This window comes from Lingula anatina, chromosome 2, assembly GCF_051362555.1.
Source record: "Lingula anatina isolate TDL-2025a chromosome 2, LinAna3.0, whole genome shotgun sequence".
NCBI classification, from domain to species: Eukaryota; Metazoa; Brachiopoda; class Lingulata; order Lingulida; family Lingulidae; genus Lingula; species Lingula anatina.
Genome location: NC_141768.1, coordinates 44931937 through 44947045, shown reverse-complemented (window position 1 = coordinate 44947045; position 15109 = coordinate 44931937). Strand labels below are relative to the sequence as shown.

At 34.5% G+C, this 15109-nt stretch overlaps 1 protein-coding gene across 24 annotated transcripts in view; it reads left to right on the top strand.

Annotated features, from left to right (window-relative positions):
• LOC106160817 (ryanodine receptor) overlaps positions 1 to 15109 on the top strand; it is a 130989-nt gene that overhangs the window by 30690 nt on the left and 85190 nt on the right. For all 24 annotated transcript variants that reach the window (XM_087006916.1, XM_087006922.1, XM_087006919.1 and 21 more), the window contains exons 4-23: positions 1206 to 1277; positions 1523 to 1598; positions 1816 to 1928; positions 3113 to 3209; positions 3564 to 3657; positions 4890 to 4964; positions 6670 to 6826; positions 7280 to 7447; positions 8860 to 8981; positions 9309 to 9433; positions 9817 to 9881; positions 10011 to 10146; positions 10788 to 11008; positions 11318 to 11451; positions 11884 to 12122; positions 12551 to 12740; positions 13144 to 13351; positions 13600 to 13704; positions 14107 to 14210; positions 14503 to 14586. In XM_087006916.1, coding sequence (XP_086863042.1) covers positions 1206 to 1277; positions 1523 to 1598; positions 1816 to 1928; positions 3113 to 3209; positions 3564 to 3657; positions 4890 to 4964; positions 6670 to 6826; positions 7280 to 7447; positions 8860 to 8981; positions 9309 to 9433; positions 9817 to 9881; positions 10011 to 10146; positions 10788 to 11008; positions 11318 to 11451; positions 11884 to 12122; positions 12551 to 12740; positions 13144 to 13351; positions 13600 to 13704; positions 14107 to 14210; positions 14503 to 14586 — 2585 coding nt within the window. The remainder of the gene's footprint in view (positions 1 to 1205; positions 1278 to 1522; positions 1599 to 1815; positions 1929 to 3112; positions 3210 to 3563; positions 3658 to 4889; positions 4965 to 6669; positions 6827 to 7279; positions 7448 to 8859; positions 8982 to 9308; positions 9434 to 9816; positions 9882 to 10010; positions 10147 to 10787; positions 11009 to 11317; positions 11452 to 11883; positions 12123 to 12550; positions 12741 to 13143; positions 13352 to 13599; positions 13705 to 14106; positions 14211 to 14502; positions 14587 to 15109) is intronic.

The following is a 15109-nucleotide window of genomic DNA, read 5'->3' as shown; positions in this document are numbered from 1 at the left end:
GCGGTGCACCTGTTGGGATTTCTTAATGGCTCTCGGAAATGTGGTAATTTTTATCTGTACATTTGAATGCACGTTTACCCTTTCCACCATATAATGGCGTGCGTGTCTGCAAAGCATTTAAAGACATGAAATCAGAAAGACAAAAAATTATTTTCTAAGAAAAGTCTTCATGTCCTCCACATAGATAATAGTATTTTTTTCTCTCTCACGTTTTCCTTTGACAAATCATGCAAGTTTTGTGTAGAAGGTCAAATTATCTGTGCATTGGCATGGAAGTGGAGACTGATATCTTTGAGTCTCCTAGGACCTAGGATACTATCACTGAAGAATTCTAAGAAAAATGATTCTCAGTTAAGAGTATATTTTTGTTCATTTACCTAGATATCTGCAGATATTAGGTTGAAATTTTGATGCAAAAGGGTGTTTTGAAAGGTGAAATGTCAAAGAAAAAAATGTAAAGTTAAAAGTGTATGCTACACAGAAGTGGACTCATCAATATATCAAAAATATAGTTGTTCATTTTTGAAAGAATTTACTTAGATGTTTGGGTTGCTTTGAGAAACTGAATCAATTTTTTGGGGAAAAAAGGAAGAGTGGATATGTTCAAAGAAGTGAGATTGGCAGATTATTGACCCATGGTTTTTGTGCAGTTGACTTTGTTTTCTATGTAGAGGACTATCCATTCTGTAGAATACTGATAGGCGGATACTGCTTGACAGAAGTTTGCCATTTGAGGAGAACAAAACACTTATTATGATACTGAGAGGGAAGTGGAATTGAACATCAAAGCTCCATCCAAGCAAAGAGGTTCATTCTAAGTTCAAACCATAGTAACCGTTGATTAAAGCAGTTTTAATGAAATATGCTTTGAATTGCATGATACTGTCAACAGACCAGTGCATCGTAGGGCTCATTCCCATTGAAACTATAATTGTTATACGTAGATTGATCCCACTCTGTGGGGAATCAGATTAACCAAGTAACACCCCTCCTCCCGAAATATGATAGAATACAGAAAAGCTGGTAATCATGCATGTACATTGTTAATCTGACTGCATTCAGCAAGAGTCCCCATGGAGTTGGATCAACCTATGTAGAGTGATAGTTTCAATGGGAATGAGCCCTTATTGTTTTCAAGGCCCATACTAGTTTGTTAAACCAGTTACTTTCAGATGAAGCACATTCTTTTGTTTTTGGATTTTCAGGCCACCCAATCTGGCCACAGAACCTTGCTTTATGGACATGCAGTTCTACTCAAGCATGCCAACAGCAGTATGGTAAGAAATGAACAAAAATATATAATTATTTCTAAGTTTTTATTCCAGGATTATTTATTAGCCAAATGAATGAATGAATTTGTTTCACAATTATAATGTTTGCCAATGAATAAGCCAGTGTGATAGAAAAGTATTTTAGTGCGGTATAAATCAATTTAATTTAATTCTAACTGAATGTGATGAAAAGTTTGTTTATTAAAGATGTCATCAAACAAAATGATCAAGTCATTTGTTTTGATTTTTAGTATTTATCCTGTCTCTCAACAAGCTCTTCAAATGACAAACTAGCCTTTGATGTGGGCCTCACAGAAACTCCACAAGGTACACTGTATAATTTATTATAATTTGTTTAAATTCATCCACATACAAGTTATGCTTGATTAAACTTTTCTAAAAATAAAGCTAGTTTTTTACAACATATCACCACTCCAAAATGAGTTGATTCAATGCAAAAAGAGAGGCTGTTAAGTTAAAATTAAGAGCGGCCATCTTGGTGTTGACTGCCATTTTCAGAATGTGTATTCAATCAATGTTTCAGGTGAATCCTGCTGGTGGACCATCCATCCTGCTTCTAAACAAAGGTCTGAGGGAGAGAAGGTGCGAGTTGGAGATGATCTTATCCTAGTCAGTGTGGCATCAGAGAGATATCTGGTAAGTTGGCATGGAGATGCCTGGTACAGCTGGTATGGTGCCTGGTAAGCTGACACAGTTGGCATAGATGCTTAGTGAGTTGAATGCAGATTCATCTTTGTCATTAGTTTTTAAACCCGGTTATACAAGGAAAAGAATACCCGTAATTTAGTTCATTTATATAGAGATGCTGTGTTAGCGAGATGATGTATTAGTACTTGGAAAAATGAATGCATCTTCTTCTCTCCAACCCTGTCTTTAACCTTTTATGTAACATCTTCCAGACAGACAACACTATAAGGCCGAATTCTGCTTCCTTTCCATATTTTTAGTTTGCAGTGCACAGAGGCAGATCATTTCCAATTTGCACGCATGCATGCATCTGCTAACATGCACAAATGCACACAGAACAACCATTTTGACCAGTATATGGCATTATATATTGTATACTGGCCTGTTTTTCTTAAGATGAGTGTAAGTGGATACATGTTGAGTGGTCTGGTGTGGAGTTACTCTTTCATTTTCTCCCAGGTCAATGACTTCAGTGGTCTAGTCACTGGACTAGAACATGATAGATATTATCTTATTATGGGTCATTATTTGGGGCAGAAATCCATAAGGAATGGTCAGTTGACAGCCTTGAAATGCCTAAAGTTCTTATTTTCAAAACTGATGTAAAGGGTATTCTTTGCATTTCACTCCATCAATCAGTACTTAAGAATGTCTGCACTGAATGAAGGCAAGCTTTATTATGAAACTGTGTTGTAGTTATAGATTTTTTAAAAGGAACATGACTGCACTTGTCTTCTTTACAAGACAATTTTTCATCCTCTTTTGAGTAGGTGAAATTTTTAGTTTGTTTAGTGTTTTTAGCATTTGTCTTAATTTTACAGAACACTACTATCCCCTTGCTGTCTTTAGATTGGATATGCAGTGTAAATATCAATAAAAGACTCGAAGAGTTGCCTTTCATTGCAACAGCAGACTAAAAAGTATCAGACAGCAAGCATTTGCTTTTGCGTTCAATTCCCTCCTGGGTTAGATATTGAATACAAATTGTCAGATCTCTTAGATCTTTTAGATTTAAAGAAATTAATACAAGCATCATGAAATAAAAATATGATATATAATTATTTAGATACTGCATGACACCACTGATGTTGACTTTTTCTTAAAAATGGAATTCTATGTTTTGTTTCTTGTAGCACATTGGCAGTGGCCAGAGTGTGATAGCCTCGTTCCAGCAGACCTTATGGACAGTAGCACCAGTTTGCTCAGGTGCCATCAGGCAGAAATCTCTTGGTAAGTCTCCATGGCAACAGTGCATATTTCCAAGGCAACTATTATATATTTCCATAGCAACAACAGCATTTCTTCCTTAGTTTGTGATTTTACTTCATCAAAATTGGCAAAATTATATATGTCTTTATGACTCTTTATGTTTAAATAAAGTGGGAACCAATTGTTTATATAGTGTTGAGTTTGAAGCCCTCTGTCACAAATTAATTAAACATACATTTTATGGATTATATTTAATTTTTTATCCTGGATTATTTAGATGAATATAAAAACAAAATTAATGTAACACTAAAAGATGGCATAAAAATAATAATAATAATAATAATAATAATAATAAAATGGTTTTTCTTTACCCAGGTTTTGTCTTTGGTGGCGATGTGTTGCGTTTATTCCATGGCCACATGGACGAATGTCTGACCATTCCTCCCGCTGGCAGTGAAAATGAATTCAGGTAAAAAGTGATGGTGATTACAGACATTTGGCCATAAGCTTTGAAAATTTTTGAAAATTAAATGATTTCTTTTTGAATTTATGTATGGAAATTTGATCATTATCGCAAATACTTTATTGAAATTTGACAAATTTTTTTTTTTACATAATCTCTGGAAATGTGACCAAAACCTCATTTTAAATGCTGTATGGTAATTCAACCATCAGTTTGGATCTAGTGTGGGAATTTAACCATTATTTTAAATACTTAATTAAAGTTTTGCCATCATTTTGAATACACCTAACATTAAAATTTTGACCATAATTTTAAATACTTTATTATTAATATACACTTTATTTTGTTTTAATATAATTAAGAATATATCTATTAACATAGATAGATAAATAGATCTGTAAAAATATGACAGTTAGGTTCCATAATATCATTTTCAAATAATTATCTATGTCCAATTTGGTGTAGAACTGCTGATATGCAGTTGGTGTTTTATTTCAAAGTTTTAGCTATAATAGTTTATTTTAGCCCACAAGGCTTTTAGATGCTTGCTTTTACTGTATTTGTTAACTTGCACTCTAAACTAATTTATGAGATTATTTAATTCATTTTCACCGCCCACTTAAGCTCATGTAATTAGCTATCTTTATCCTGTTAGACTCCTATTATAGCCAGCGTCATTGATTTTTCATTTTGGTGGCAGACAGGAAGCAATGCTTTAGTGATTCTTTTTGTAGAAAAAGGTGCCAAGCATTGATCTTAATTTCACAGTATTGTCAGTGCCACTCATCAAGTTTTGAAACTGTTTGGGTTCCACTTAGAGCCTTTTGTTTTCTTGCCAATTTCTATTTTTGTGCTATGAAATGGTGAAAATGTTAGCCTTGACTTTTGTGGAAGAATTCCAGAGAATTCAGCGTTTTGCGTCAATTGTTCTGTGATGACACACTCTCCTATTTGCATTCTTGGAAAGAAACACAGAATATTGACAGAAGTTGATGAAAATGTGAATGATGTATTTTTGCCATTTTATAGATTTTCATACTTTTTCTGACATGAATGTCAGACTTAATGAGAGTGCTTACTACTTACATTTTATTATATAGTAATGCATTTATTGCATGTCATGGTTGCTTTATCCTTACTGTTGATTGAATACCATTGATTATCATAACCTCATTATAATTATTGATTGAACATGTTTATTTGAAATTTCTACAACATGAATGTTTTTCACATTTCAGTGCTGTCATGTATGAAGTGGGGGCTGTTTGCACTCATGCTCGGTCGCTATGGCGACTGGAACATATACGTACGAAGTAAGTTGCAGAATATTTTTTGCTAGGCGATTACCTTAATACTGTCTCAGTGAAGATTGCAGATGACTTCTGAACATATTTGTACAAAGTAAGCCGTGGCATATTGATTGATTTTGCATAAATTTAGTAGAGAAAAAAAATCAATTACTGGCGCTTGTTTTTTTTGCGAAATTATAAATCCTGACTTCAGAAGCTGTAGATAAAAAAACAGTGCTATGATTTCACCCACTCTTCTAAGGGACCAAACAGTCGCACCTAGAATTCTTCCAGCATCAGTTTTATTTATGGTTATCAAACATCTGTACAATAACAGTTTACCTCCTGAAGCCCTGTGGCTCATTTGACCTCACACTGAGTCAACAAGTGCTTCCTGCAGGCACCCTGTAGTTGATGAACGCAATCATCAAGCTCCATTGATTCTCCATCAAGATGCTTCATAATGATAATCGATCATTTCAAATTGTAATCAAAGGCCGGATTTGGGAGATCAGCACTTAAGTGTTGATTTATGCATTGATAAGTTGTTGTAGCTTCAAAGATTATTGTAGCTTTTTCTTCTTGCTATCGGTCATGAAGGGGAAGCCACTGTTGGCATCTCTTTGGGCAAAATAGTTAGGCCCTCATGTGATAAAGATAGATGCTTTGCCAGTACCTCTTGCCAGAACAAATGCTAGCTTGATGAGTCTTTTAAATAGCAACAGGTGCATGAAACTGTCTAGGTAACAGAACAGTAACCTATATGAAAATGCCACGTCTACTTACAACTATTCTGTACGTAAAGATACCTCACTCTCAGGATTGTACAGCAAGAAAAACATATTGTGTAGGATATGACTCTGTGTGTGGTGGGTGTGAGTGTGTTTTAATGTGGGCATGCATGGGTAAAAATAGGAGCAATACATTGATTAATAATAAATTTTTTGCTTTCATTATGAAAGTATTTTGGATAAGCAAAAAGTAATAAAAATAAATAAAAGGCATTCCTCCTGAATCTTTTTGGAAAATTGAGATTGACCAGATATTTTGGAAATTTCAGTGTTCCACATTGCATGTTATTACATAATATTGAGTTTAGTTGATGCAAAAACAATCAAACAACAAACAAGCCTAGCTGTCTCTGCTCTGAATAATGGCATATTACACCTATCTTTGGTAGAAGCCAGTTTAAAAATGTTAAGCAAGCAAATATCATCTTGTCTTGGTTTGTAATTTTTTTAAGAAGCCAAATGCATGTTAGTAGGTAGCATGCAAGCAGTCTCTCTCTCTCTCTCTCTCTCTCTCTCTCTCTCTCTCTCTCTCTCTCTCTCTCTCTCTCTCTCTCTCTCTCTCTCTCTCTCTCTCTCTCTCTCTCTCTCTCTCTCTCAAGGAACTTTGTATGTTGAACTTAACCAATACCTTTTACATGATTCACTATTCCAAGCTATTAATTCTTCAGTATTAGCTTCTTGCCAGTGAAAAAATGCCCACCTGCAGGATATGTCAGTTGTAATTAACTGAGGCCTGAGAAAAAACACTTAATCCAGTGTAAATTGAATTAAAAACTGAAGTGACATTTCTCTAGCCACAGATTTTCCCATTGATATCAATTTTAACTTTAGTCTATTAATTATGAACAAATATAACAAAAATGTATGTAATATGTGTGCACAAGGCTGTCACTGGTCACTTGATATGTATATACTGTATATATTATCCATGTTTTCAGATGGGCAGGTGGATTCATGGGTTGGGCTCACCCTTGTCGATTTCGTCATGTCACCTCAGGACGCTATCTCGGCTTGACGGCAGACAATCAAGTGACCATGCTACATAGAGACGATGCCTCAGATGAAACTACAGCCTTCTTCCTTAGACAGTCCAAAGTAGGTAGCCATGTGTGGGTTCTAGCAACCATAAAGGAACTACTATTACACTCAGTTAACCACAGCTTACACATATTGACTAGAACCAACATTTATTCCTTTCCAGGTTCCTGGCATTTACAAGCTTAGTATTACCTTATCATTGTATTATTCTTGGTATTCATGTATGATGTATCTGTTTTTATATATTTTATACTCAAAAAATACATTAATGTTAAAATAAATTTATAGGTTCAAAATAAAGCCAAATAATTATTCTGCTTCATCATCAGTTTATGATCATTGGGATGTTAAAATGATGATAGTAATCATTATTTATATGATATTGCCATGTTGTAATGTTTAAAGAAAGAAGAAAAATTGTTTGATGATGATGAAGCTTTATGGCTTGATAAGCAAAAGGATGTAACTGAGATCGTTTGATGTCTGAGCATTGAAACATGTTTGTTGCAGGATGACCGCAAGCACTCAGAGGCGCGCGAAGATGAGGGGATGGGCACGGCCGACATCAAATATGGCGATTCCATTGTTTTTCTGCAACACTGTCAGACGGGGTTGTGGCTTTCCTATCAAACTTTCGAGACAAAGAAGAAAGGAGTGGGCAGAGTAGAGGAAAAGAAGGTAAAAGATATAAAGTTAATTGGGGTCCAATTAAAGGGGCATATTTTTCAACCATATGCACACGCACATGCATGCACACACATTCATGCACACACATTCATGCATACTGTTTGGTAGGGAATGAGCTTGCACAGAAAAAGATCACTTTTGAGTTTGTATCATCATTAGGAACTTTTGAATACCCTCATTTGTAATGTTTTGCCTAAGGGTTGAAAAACGATTTATATGAATTAACAGAATAAGCCATAATTTTGAAATTATTTAAAGGGTCATAGAGCTTTTGTTCTTTTTTATTCATATTAATTTTCAAAGAAGTATTTCTCTTTTTCCTTATATTTGGAGAGAGATGTGACTTCAAATATTTATTTAAGGGTAATTTTTTGATCAACAATTACTTTTATGTTTTGAAACTCTTTCGTCAATGAAATGGACCCAAAATCTGCCCTCCATGCTTATCACATGCAGTCAAAAATTGCGAATACTGATAATTCAATTAGTGTGGTTATTGCCATGGTTAAAAATCAATAAAATCAAGTGCGCTTTTCCCAGTCTGTGTTTATTATCCTGTCATTACGAGGTCTGGTGGATAGAGGGAATAATCAAATATCTTTAAAAGGAGAAAGCCATCTGCTTCAGCAGGATGACGTGACCTTTGATATAATAAAAATGAACCTGTCTAAAGGGAAGTGGAGGGCTTATTGGAAATAGAGCTAGAGAATTGACATTAAGATTGATAGAACCAGGGGGAGATGCGATATGCCATGGCATTTGCCTTTTTCTCATTTGCGTCCAGTCAAGCAAAGAGCACTCTCATCTTTATTTGCAATATGGTAATGGCTGTTCCAGAAAATTGGGGATCAAAATCAAAGCATTAAGGGTCAGGAGTATATTATATGCTATTATGTTTAATGGTATTCACCAGTTAATTATTGCTTTTATGATCTCTCTTCTTGCGATTCAAATGATAGAATCAAGGTGATAGATTGCATTTTTATGCTCTATTCTGATAAACCACCAATCAGCCTTTTGACAACAAATAACTTGGCATCTACCTGCTCAGATACAAATAGATATAAATAGGCAAAATTCATATTTTTGGTGGAAGCAAGTTAAATTGACAAAATGAAATGTTAGCAATTTCCCACCTCTGCTAGTATTTTAAGAAAAACACCAAAATTACACAATACAGCTTGCCTGGATATATATGAAATGATCATGTAACTTGTAAAGCGATACATCTATTGACATATGCTGTATAGTCTGTATGGATTCATAATTTGTGTACACAGTTATGTATTCTCTCTGCTTTTGATATTTGAAATCTTTCTTTCTGATTTTTCAGGCTGATATTATTTATTTATTTCTATTCATCCATTTAAAGATATCAAGTAATCTCTTGGTTGATTTTGCAGGCTGTCATGCTTGTTGAGGGCCACATGGATGATGGCTTGTCTTTTGTTCGAGCTCAAGAGGAGGAGTCTAGATCGGCAAGAGTTATCAGGAAATGCCAGTCCCTCTTTCATAGATTCATCAAGTAAGTTCCTTTTCTCACTCTCTTTATTTCCTCTACATAATGTGGATTGAATCCTTTTTGACTGGAAGAAAGTTCACAGTCTATTAACCTTCCCTTCAAAATAATGTAGATGGGAATAAGTTAAGTTGATACTCAATATGATTAACCTTGTTTTGATGATTTATTCATAACCATTCATCCCTGATGAAGTTAAATAATGTATGTTAAGAAATTAAAGAAAAGAATTACAGGCTTATTAGATTTTAATTAGAGGAAATTTATGGTCAGACATTTTGAAGGTCTATTATCATTGTGATAATAATTATTATTGATGTATTTTGTCTTCAGGGCTCTAGATGCCTTGAAAACTGAAGGCCGTAGCAACCCCTCCTGGCAAAGAGTTAACCTCAGTGAGGTCATCAAATGTCTTGAAGACCTCATTGAGTATTTCGCACAGCCACAGGAAAATGAAGGTATACTACATTATATTTGATTCTGTGTTCATTCCAGGTTAACCTGCATAGTCAGAGATGTTGGTGTTTTTTGGGAAAAACAATATTTATGTAGTTATGCAATTATTTTTGCACTTGGCTTATATTAACAATAATAAAGTGAGCCCAGCTGTTTTAGAGAAAGATGAATAATTTTATTTTGTATTTTTATGTATGAGGGACTTGCATAAATGGAGAATATATAAGTTTTGAGGGTCTTGCAATCTTGTTATAATTATATATAAACATGATTGTCCATTTTTAATTATAAAATTACAGCCACATTGTCTTTGCTATAACTTAGTGGAATTAATTTAAAAATCTAACCACTTAGAATTTTAACACACTTAATAATACATTTACAGAACATGAAGAGAAACAACTAAAACTAAAAGCATTGAGAAACAGGCAGGATCTTTTCCAAGAGGAGGTAAGAAAAGTTGCAATCTAATTCAAATAAATATGCAATATAGTTTTTGACAATATATGGTCTACTTTTTTCTATATTTTTGATTAATTGATGTATTTTTAGAATTGATCACACTTTTATTCATTTTAGGGTATGATCGCCTTAATTTTGTCAACCATTGACAACTTCAGTCGATTTCACAGCAGACGACATTTCGCGAACTATGCTGGTGAGGAAGCTGCCAACACTTATGAGGATATTTCTGGCTATCTTTATCTGTTACTTGGTAAGGAATTTGATGCTGATGTTATTTTCATATTTCATATTAAGTTGAAATGAACACCCATTTATTTCAACTTGTGAATTTCATTATAAATAGATTTTTTGGCATTGAAATCTTAAAGATGTCATAGTTTAGCAGCTACTTTATGCATATTGCTTTTATATTAATTACTTATTCATTGAAGACTATTAATTTATATATTTTTTTTTTTTGGAATAAAAGTAATCTTTTGTTCTCCAATTGAGTAAATCAGAAAAATTGTTCTTGCTGCTCTAAGATACCATTAAGTAAACTATTGAGTAAATACTAAATATATTGAATATATTCAAAAGCTTAATATTTTATTCTGACATGTACAAACAGTTAAATGTTCATACTAGAAGATAATTACAAGTATTATGAACGAGGTGGAATACCACCCCCACAAGCCTCTTTGCATAACTTAAACCCTCATGGTCTCTAGATTAAGTTTTAATTTTTTTTATCAAAATTGCTAGGAGAGAATTTTTTTAATAATTAGCAACTACCTTCTTAAGGGGTATCATAATCAGAAAGTCCCACAACAAAAATTCCAACATTGTTCTTGATGAATTTACACAGAAAGGTGAATTAACACCAGTCTAAATGCTAATTGTATGCTTCAGCTGCTATGATCCGAGGTAACCGAGCCAACTGTGCCCAGTTTGCAGACTGCAATCGACTGGACTGGCTGGTGAACAGACTGGAGAGCCAGCAGTCTTCTCAGGGTGTCCTGGAGGTCCTCCACTGTGTACTCATTGACAGTCCTGAGGCTTTGAATATGATCAAAGAACAACACATCAGGACCATTATCTCACTCATAGACAAGCATGGAAGGGACCCAAAGGTATATCACATGCATGCTTACACACGCCTATATGTATGCATGCAGGTGCTTGCACACACACATGTGCACGCAAGCACGCACGCAGGAAGGCACACACACACACACACACACACAGTTCACTGTTTTTTAAGTGAATCACTGTTTTAGTTTAATGTTTCCTTCAGAAATGTGCTATAGGTTTTTTTAAATGTTGTCCAAAAGTAAGTTATTTTCTGAGGAATTTTCATGATGCTTAGATCATTTATTATTTTCAAATAGGAATCAAGTTTTTTTCTGGTGAAGTTAATGGCCAACTTTGTTTTATTATAGGTTTTGAATGTCCTTTGCTCCCTGTGTGTTGGAAATGGTGTTGCTGTAAGATCTAATCAAAATCTCATCTGCGATAATCTCCTCCCCACAAGGGATCTTCTGCTGCAATCACAACTGGTGGACCATGTCTCAAGGTGAGGATTTTTCTTTTTTATGTTTGATTATCAATTTATGTCAAAATAAGTGAGTTATTAAATTCATTTTTACTATTAGATTACAATGTTTTGCACACAAACAGTATTTCTTTTGAATTACAAACAAGATGGCATAATGCACTATTTTTGCTTCAAATATAGACTATACTTAGATCAGTGTAAACACAATTCCTTGAGGGACACAGAATTATCTCTTTTGTGGTGTCTTATGCTGACAGCCACAATTATGTAGAGGCAGTCTATGGATGTTTAATGGGTGGTTTAAATTAAAAGAAAGGAAGTAGATGATAAACCCTATTGCAAATTGATTAACTGAAAATTTAAAAACTTCCTAAATTTTCCTTAAAATATTATACTTCTTCTTAGAGTTTACTCTTTAATATAAAAAAAGTTATTTTCTATTATTTTCAGCATGCACCCCAATGTGTATGTGGGCCTCCAGGAAGGGTCTGCCATGTATAAAAAGTGGTACTTTGAAATCGCGGTAGAGTATGTAGAAACTGTCACTCACCTACACCCTCACATCAGGGTGGGCTGGGCCAATACCACAGGCTTTTGTCCATTCCCAGCAGGGGGTGACCGCTACGGTGCAAATGGGGTTGGTGATGACCTGTACTCTTATGGGTTTGATGGAGGCAGTTTATGGACAGGTGAGTTATGCAAGAGGAATGTGGAGCTGGCTTTGTGAAAGAACTTTATTTAGTTGAAATGTGGACTTAACCTTAAGTTTGGTTTTATTGCTACATTGGTGCTGGATGCATCTAAGCTTACATTTTGTAGTCCACTAAAATAGGAATATTAGGTCTGTTTCATGAAAAGTGAAAAATGATTTCTTTTAGCCAGGCAGATTTTATTCTTGTTTGTAGAAAGCTACTTGTGAATTCTTGTTAAAGTAAACTTTTCAGAGCACCTTTCAACCTAAGTTTTTTTAAGCAACAGGTCCATGGTTTCTGGAAACAATCCAGTGCTCCTTGGTTTATATCACTTTTCTGAGGCTTAAGAACAACACACCAGCCAAGTTTATAATTGTATAATATTTAAAACAAAAAATGTGCAGAAATATATCTCTTTGTTTCAGCTGGCAAGCCTAAAACTGTGCGTTTGACCAGTCAATACCTAGTGAAGGGGGACATCATTGGTTGTGCTCTAGATCTCACCATCCCAAAGATCTCATTTACTGTCAACGGAGTACGAGTCAAGGGCTTCTTCAAGGACTTCAACCTGGAAGGGCTGTTCTACCCTGTTGTCAGTCTCTCTGCCAAAGTCAGGTGTGTGAATGGTTTAAAACAGGGTTATCAACTCTGTGCATTTGCAAGCTTCTGCAATTTATATAGGGTTGATTCCCAATGTTTTTCAATGTTATATTGTTGCTTAGAGGTAGATTTTTTTGTCAAAGGATAAGCTATGTCACTCTGTTGTCAGAATCGTGTGTCATTTGGTAGAATTGTTGCCAACATAGTGATCACAGAATCCTTGTCCTTTCATAAAAAGCAATTGTAATTTGCTTGCTCTGCTGTCTTTTTACTTGAAGAGAGAACTTGGTTGTATGAAAAATAGGTCACTGGGTAGAGCACACAAATAACAAGTCTTATCAGATAAAAAGAATGAATTGAATTCAACATTTCATTTTTTTCACACGAATTAAACATTTAATTTTTTTCACACGCTCAGCTGCCGTTTCATGCTTGGGGGAGAACATGGCCGTCTGAAACATGGGCCGCCAGAAGACCATGCCCCCATCTCTGAGGCTCTGCTACCCAGAGAAAAACTCAAGATCCAGCCTTCCTTCCATTTTGGCAACATTCCCAAAGGAGTGTTGTGTGGGCCGTCAGAGATACAGTCATATACTTTTGTTCCCAATCCTGTGGATACATCACAAGTAAGTAGTAGTAGTAAATGTAGTTGATTTGATTAACGACAAGAAAAATACAAATAGATTATACAAAGCAAGTCTTTAATAATTGAATTAGTTTTCTGAATAAAAGATATATATGTCATGTTTATGTAGAATATACAAATGACACAAAATTTTAGGAACAGAGAATGGATATGAGCTTAGTTACTATGAAAAGACATCATTTCAGTCCAATATCTGATTCTTTAAAAACGCTTTTTTTTGTCAAATAGATTCAGCTTCCAACTTACATAGAGAATGTGAGAGATCGTCTGGCAGAGAATATCCATGAACTGTGGGCCATGGGGAAGATAGAGCAGGGATGGATATCAGGAGAGGTAGATTGTTGTGGGGTCTTCATGAACTGTTATCTTTAGTTTAGTGGTTACCTTTTTGTTAGGTGTTCAGTAAATTGCCATTTGCTGAATTATTCATTCTGCAAATTTAGGTGCATTTTGCCAAAATACAAAACTGGTAAAAATATTAAAACTTAACAGATGTCCATATAAGTAATAATTAGTGTGTGATTTAAAATATATGTCCATCTAAGATAAAGATTGTTTTCGGTCAAAATTAATATTTTTAACAAAAAATGTACAAAAATATCTCACTTATAACTATAGTTAAAAGTTTCTAAACAGTGCAGTGCATCAGTGTGTTATTTTACTTCTGATAGTCACTTCATAGATTATTATCAGTTAATTTCACTTTTCTTACTGAAAATAATTTTTTTGTTGCAGATGCGAGATGATCAGAGGAAAATACATCCTTGTCTAACAACCTTTGAGAGATTACCTGCTGCTGAAAGAAAATATGATATAACGCTAGCTTATGAGACTTTGAGGTAACTAGTCCAAGGATTGAAAAAATGTTGGGCATATAGATTATTATTTGTGGGCCTCTTTCATAAGAGATGAATAAGTATTTTTGTGCATGTGTGATAATGCAGAATATTTAGTTTTGTGTACTGGGGTCCCTTCAAAAGAGATACTTAATTTTTTTATTGCATGTGTGATAATGAAGAATATTTAGTATTTGGGCCCCCTCAGAAAAGATGATTAATTATTTTTGTGTATGTTTAATGATGCAGATTATTTAGTTTTGTGTTTGTAAATGAAGCATCTGTTCCATTTCAGAACCTTGTTGGCTCTGGGCTATCATATTACAATAGCATCGCCTGATCAGATACCAAGATTGAAAACCCTCAAATTACCAAACAAGTAAGTCAAGAGTCTTAGTGCACTCTCTCTCTCTCTCTCTCTCTCTCTTTTATAAGATAAAAATCAATATAATAGTAGTTTATTTGAATCATTAGCTGCATGATGCATACCACTTTTTGGAATGATATTTTAGGATAAAGTTAAGATTCTCATTTTATTCTTGGGTACATTTAAAAGCTGATATTACACACACGCACGCATGCATGCACACACACACACATTCACATGCCCACATTAAGAGTATGGAGAAAAACAAGAGAAATTCCTAGGTTGAGAAAGATCATAATTTTCCAATTGATATTCACTCATCCCAAAATGGCGTGCTGTTTACCACACACATTTATATCAGTTATTCATTATTAAAATGGTGTTAAGTACTTCATGCAATATGTAGCATGCAACCCCCAATATACACAATACAGTGCCTGAGGGAAAGCATTGATGCTTTTCTTTCTACCAATTAAATAACAGACCTGTTAATGGAAGATGAGAAGCTGTATTGATCAGTTTTATGTCTCTTGTT